This window comes from Xiphophorus hellerii, chromosome 1, assembly GCF_003331165.1.
Source record: "Xiphophorus hellerii strain 12219 chromosome 1, Xiphophorus_hellerii-4.1, whole genome shotgun sequence".
In the NCBI taxonomy this organism is placed as follows: domain Eukaryota; kingdom Metazoa; phylum Chordata; class Actinopteri; order Cyprinodontiformes; family Poeciliidae; genus Xiphophorus; species Xiphophorus hellerii.
The window spans coordinates 15,395,533-15,402,298 of NC_045672.1; the positions used below are offsets into that span (position 1 = coordinate 15,395,533).

General features: G+C 36.8%; 1 protein-coding gene across 1 annotated transcript; it reads left to right on the plus strand.

Annotated features, from left to right (window-relative positions):
- Nucleotides 1-416: 416 nt before the first annotated feature.
- Nucleotides 417-3,435, plus strand: ssr4 (signal sequence receptor, delta). Its single transcript, XM_032573911.1, has 6 exons — nt 417-605; nt 794-912; nt 998-1,072; nt 1,684-1,773; nt 1,860-1,925; nt 2,780-3,435. Exons 1-6 carry the CDS (start codon nt 554-556, stop codon nt 2,882-2,884), a joined length of 507 nt encoding a protein of 168 aa, XP_032429802.1. The 5' UTR covers nt 417-553; the 3' UTR covers nt 2,885-3,435.
- The last annotated feature ends 3,331 nt before the right edge of the window (nt 3,436-6,766 follow it).

Below are 6,766 nucleotides of genomic sequence, written 5' to 3' on the forward strand. Positions count from 1 at the left end.
TGCATGAAAAAGTCTATTCCCCTGTTATAAAAGTTGGTCTTCAGACAAGGTCACACTATGAAAATACCATATTTTCTTCAGGATAGTATTTTTTCTTAACCTCACCTTTTTTAAAAAAATTATTCTATTGAAGGAAATACTAAATTGTTCCAATAATAAAAAACAGTCATATCATCTTGTAAATGACTTCATGAATTAAAGATCCTCTTGTAATTATTTCTCTTTTTGCCTATTTTCCTTCCCACTATGTTATCAGATTGTATTTTTATATGTTGTTTTTATTTTGTTCTTCTGTGGCACTTATAGTTTTTGTATCGTGCGCCTTGTTGTATTGTTTTGTATTTAATTTTTAATAAAGAATTTTAAAAAAAATCTCTGTTGACGTGTCTCCAATGTAGTTTCCCAGAATGCTGTGCGGCGCTACGTACACCTCTTTGCGGCGCAGGCGCACTGGTGCTTTAGCGGTAGGCTGAGGTGTACTTCATTCAGTGTGGCGAGTTTACAGCGGTACTTTAACACTTATTTAGGGATAAAAAGCGACTCGTCAGACTTCATGATGATTCGGATAGCTGCGTTTTTGACGATACTGGTGGTTGCCTGTTCGGGTAAGTTTAAGAGAATCATGAAAGGAGGTCTGTTGTCTTCAATTAGCTAGTAATTGCTAATATTTAGCCCATCAAAACACCTTTAAATGTCTTCTTACCATTTGTCAAGCCCGTGTTAATTATTGCATTTGCTCAGATGGAGTGTTAGTGTCTCTAATATTTAGCTAATCTTCATTATTTGTTGTTAGGGGAGAGCTGCAAGGACCCAGTGATCACCCCGTCGGCCTACACGACCTCTGACGCCGTCATCTCGTCGGAGTCTGTCTTCATCGTGGAGCTCAGCCTGACCTGCGCTAACGGAGCCCAGGTAGCCCAGAGAGCTGCTTCAGTGAGTTACTGCTCTGTTGCTGAGGGACCGACTGTCTTCTCATGATCACTGCTCTTCTCTGCAGAGTGTCACTCTGTATGCTGATGTCAATGGAAGACAGTTCCCTGTGACCAGAGGTCAGGATGTTGGAAAATACCAGGTATGAACTCACAATTGGATTAATTTGTTTAGGCTGTTAGAGGTGCACAACGTTAGAAATGACATCACACGAGTCTGGCACTATGGAGGTAATATTGGTAAATGGTAGTTGCTGTATGTGCCTGTTTCCTTCTCTTTCTCATCTATTCATTCTGCACCATTAGCATTTTGAGGAATGTCATTTGTAGTGTTTGCTAAATCTTCCCCACTATGAAATATGGTAGTTGTAGCATAATGTGGAAATGGTCTAGTCAAAGCATATTTACAACCTCCCTTGTTTTGTGTCAGTAAAAATGAACAAAATTATATATATATATTATAACATTTTTAAGAACTAAACTGAAATTTAAATAGTCAACATGTATTTTTTTCGTACCTTTAGAAAGTAGAAAGGTTACTAAGACTTTCAGGTATTGGCTGTGGTTTAATTTAAAGGCAACATCCTCATGCTTCTGCATTTGAAAACAGTCATGCAGCTCGATTTATGGTTAACATCATGACTAGATTTCTTGACATGTATTCTATTTGAGGTTAAATCCTTAAATGGTACGAACTGTTTCCTAAAAGAATACTGAATGGGTTTGAATCAGTTTTTTACTGCTTCTCTTCCAGGTGTCCTGGAGTCTTCCCCACAAACAGGCCAGCTCGGGAACATATCAGGTCAAATTCTTTGACGAGGAGTCCTACAGCGCCCTCCGAAAGGTACGTCTTAATATACAACGGGGTTTTTTTTACTGTAAAATGTTTAATCTCATCTTAAGTAAAATGTTTAATCTCATCTGTTTTAGGCTCAGAGAAACAATGAAGATGTAAATGCAATTCAGCCTCTCTTCACCGTCAACATTGACCACCGGGTGAGTCGCCTACAGATGACTGCAGCTTTTTTTATTTTAAGTCAAATAGCTTGGATTGATAAAATTGCAGCACGCCTTTCAAAGTCATTCATTTAATGATCCAAATTTATGGCCTTTTAAATGCTTTGATAGGTCCTAAATTATATTTTGTGAAGGTTCTCATTTGCTCATTATTTCTACGTAATTTGCTATTTTGAAAAATGTGCTCTTGGTATTTGTTTTGTCATTTGTAGTTCTGGCAGATAAATCTGGATGTTACTAAGCTGTGATAAAACTACAAAAAAAACCCAAGTAGCAGAGAAGCAACTAAAGAGGATTCTGCTACTAAAACTGTTTTATTGTATTTAAGTGATGAAAATCAAAACCTTGTTGTATGTTCGGTTGCTAGCTGCCTCATCATGTTAAAGTTTGTATTTAACAAAACCTGCTGTGAAAACAGGGATTTGAATATTTGGGTAAAACCTGCCATCATTTATTGGTATGGCGTTTAGTATAAACTGTAGATGAGGTTTGGTAACCCAAAAGAACTGCCAGAAAAAGACAATTTAAGTCTACTTAGTTATATTTAACTTAGTTGATTTATTAATAAATTGAATTAGTTTTTTTTCTTAAGCCATTCTGTCAACTCATGTGATGTCATTTCCTGTCAAACTTATCAACATGTCATATAAACTCATGCTGAGGTTTGAAAAGGATGCAAAGATTTTGTCTCCCAAATCAGTAAAATAAATTTTCTAACTTTATTAGAATATGATTTCGCTGGCTTCATAACTGAAGTGGTGTCTTGCAAAAACACGCAGCTTTGAATGCATCACTTGCAGGTTGACTCATTTGTTCCACGCTTCTCCTTTCAGGGTGCCTGGAGTGGCCCCTGGGTGTCGACTGAGGTCGTGGCTGGCCTGATTGGCATCCTGGTCTACTACATGGCCTTCAGTGCCAAGAGCACCATCCAAGCATAACATGATCCGCAGTCACTGCCTGTGACTACCGGATCTTTGAAAAGACTGAATTCTGGCGGAGCTGGATTAATTAATCCATCACCATCGCTGCAGCCGAACCAACAGGCTTCTGCCGCTTTCTGCTTCCGGGAAACAAGCAGAGGTTGCGGTCTTTATTTCTTTTATTCAGGCTGTCTTTTTTGTCTTTTCAGACAATTTTTTTAGTCACAAAAAAAAAAGAAAAGTTGTGACAAAAAACGTTCCTGTCCTATAAATGTTCTGTCCATTTATATGGGCTTTTTTTCATTTTAGCATCAAATCAGATTAATCTGAACAAACATTAAACACGCTCTGTATTCAGACCAGTTTAAAACCCTTTGATTGATCCACACCCGAGCTGTCTTCTGAGTGGGTGAACTGGTCAGAGTGGGATGTGTGCAGATGGTTTGAACGCCGGTCGAGTTGAGCTTTCCGCGAACATGAAATGTCAACAGAGCGAGAGCGCTGACTGGTCAGAACAGGCCTTTGTAGACGCGTCTCTTCCTGGAATATTAATAAATGACTTCTTGTTATTTCTGTGTGGCTTGTTGATACTCTTCAGCTCTAATTTTTCTTTCTCCGAAAGGACATGGGAAAATGTATCGTATTCCTTAACAACACACATTGGCTACACAGAGGGGTTTTTAGTGAGCTGATATATTAGAACTGTTTGTGTTTAATCATTTGTGTGACCATAACAACATGTGTCCAGTCATTTTTCTTAAATGACTGTCATTTAAGAAAAATGACAAGCATGACTTTCTTCTTTTAAGGAACTTAAAAAACAATGAGTTTGCTTAAATAAGTGTTATTAACTGAACATCTAAAAATCCAACAAAAGCCCAGAGATGTTTCATCTTTCAGTAAGTCATTACTGCTTAGCTAACAGATCTTTGAGTTACTTCTTGGTAAAATATTAGTTTCATGTTCCTCAAATGTTGTCTTTTTAAAAGCTTCAACATCAACACCAGTAAAACGATATATGATCAAGATTAGATTTAGAGATTAACAAAATCTCAATCAATCCTTGAATCATATAACAAAATAAGAGTAAATATAAAGAAATAAGAGGGATTTAAAAATTAACTAATTCAGTAGACAGCTGTTTGGATCTGATGGTGTTTTCTGATTTCAGAACCTGCAGTACCACCAACTGAACACATAATGGCACCACTGCATTATTAGCTGCATTATTAAAGGCATCTGACCTGACTACAGAAGAAAGACAAACCTTATATCTAATGCTACACATGACATTTAAATTGCTTTTCTAGAACAGTTGTCTCTTTCTTAACTGACCAAACACTGATAGGCTTTATATACCAGCTTGTTAAAGACATTTAAAAGAACTTTGTTTCTTTTTTATGCTGCTGTCATCACACCCCACGGATCAGTGAAACTTATGTACCTTGAGTAGCAATTTCTTTTTGTATAAATACATTTACAGTTATGATTTCTCCTTCTGAAATGTTATTAGTTTAACAACAAATGTAATGAGATGTGCCAAAAGGTTCAACTTGTCTCAGGAGTCCACAGAATATTGACCCAAAAGTGTTGGCAATCATCAAAATGTGTTTTGGGAAATGAAATAAGGGCCTCTGTGTTCTTGTTGGTCAGCAGTTGTTTAATCCATAGAAATCTCCCTTGAGTGCCATTTATTTATTTATTTGTTTGTTATTTATTGTTGCTGACTCATGAACACTGACTTTAGGTGGAGTAATTGACTCATTCAGTACTTTAGTTGTTATTCTGTGCTCTTTTCAACCTGAGTAATATGGATAATATGATAAGTCAAGGGATTTATTTGAATCTATTCTCAAATATTCTTACATGTAGACATGACACATTACTTTTGAGATATCGTAGCCTACTTCATGTTGTCAAACTGGGTCTGTTGAAGTGATTCACTGACCCGACAAGTGTAGCAGTAATTTGATAATAGTGTTGAAATTGAACTCAGGTTTCCAAAAATGAATTTTAATCACAGTTAAATCTTGATTTTTTTTTAAATATGGGAACAAATTAGTTTTTCACACACAGCAAGGTTATTCTAGATAGCATATCCCTCCCTTAATAAGTCATTTAACAAACTGCTTTATGATATTAAAATTTATTTGATTATCTAAAACTTGTGAGCGTGACAAAGAAGGCAAAAACAGAAGGAAGACGTAAGGGGATAAATACTTATTCACATAGCTTTATGACACAGCTGTAGCAGTGAGACAGATGGTGGTTCAGAGAAATCCTGAGCTGGAATAGATCCACACACCCATTCATGCAGACCTAATAAACTGTGGGAAGAGGGGGACAGCTGGATGGATGGAAGGATATAAATGGAACGAGCAAACAAACAGTCAAAGACCTTTGAATCGGTGCTGACTGACTCTCTTCCTTGTTTCCGTTCAGAACAGAGAACTCCGACCCACATGTCGATGTCGAGACCCGATGGAGAAGAGTTACAAACCGACTTATAGCCGTTGTTTAAAAAACATAAGAAAGTGTTTATTTTGCCAGGGAGCAAATGGTTAAAGATTAGTTTTATATATATGTCAAATTCTGGTTTACAAAGAAAAATACGTCTGAGAATTAAGTTTTTATTGTATTGGAACAATTATGCAACACGTAATATAAAATTCTCCTTGAGGATACTTCATATTTATAATAGTTTGATCAAAGTTGTAATAAGATAGACATATTTGGTTATGTGGCAAGAGTAACTCTTGAAGAACAATACATGATAAGAGTCATCCTATTTGTTTAATAACATGGTTTTATTTTTATGTATAGCTTCTGTTATTAACATGAAACATATTTCTTCTTTTATGTTGCTGCACAATAATTGTCTTGCATGACATTTTAACTATATGCCAGGTTTCAAACACATCCCCTGATTACTTTGATGTTAAAAAAAAGCCCCCCAAAATTTTATTTTGTCACAACTTTTCATTTAAAAAATATATATTTTCTGAACTCTTCTGACAAGTTTAACAAACATTTGGAGACCAATAAGTTGCATATCATATTTCAGTTATTGAAAGAAATGTTCAAAAAACAGTGTGTGTTTGTGCGTGAAGGTGGGTGCGTGTGTGCGTGTGTGTGTGTGTACATGTGCTGTAAGGCAGATAAAAGCTGCTTTGACAGAGGTGTGTAAAGCACTGACTCCTGGGCAGACACTGATGGGCTTACTGGGAGTCAGCAATGTGGAAACTGGCGTCTCAGAGATGATCTTCACATGGGGTCACACTTTCTGTTTTTGCTGCTCTTTAATCTCACTTTCTGTAAGACAGCACAAGGTCAACAAACGCTGGGCTAACTCAGTAATCTTGCAGAGGGCTGTATCTTTTTACTGCTCTGGCCACGTCCCTCCCTGCAATAACAGTTTTTGTTTAACGTGTTAAATGTTTACCTCCTTCTAATAAAACCGTTCAGAGCAGCTTTTACTTCTGCATAATAGCTATTGTCTCTGTCTGGTCTGTGCTCTCTGTGACCTGCTTTGTCTGTCTATGTTTCATTTGGAGTTTAGGCGACAGATCAACATCAAGCAGTGAAGCAGCAAAGTAAAATAAAAGTGACTGATGGTTTTCTACATTTCTTTGCAAATACGAATCTGAAAATTGTGACATGGATCTGTATTCAGCCCTTCCGCGTCAGAGGCTAGAACCAACCATGTTCACACATTTGTCGCCGTTGTAACTCATGAAAATGCCTTTAATCTAAACCAGTCCATATTTGTGGAATACACGATTCTACCACTATGGACGGGTCATTTTTTTCCCCTTTTCATACAATTATGCACTACATTGTCTTGGTCTGTCCGACACATTTGCATAAAATACACTGACGTTTGTGGTTTTAAAGAGACAA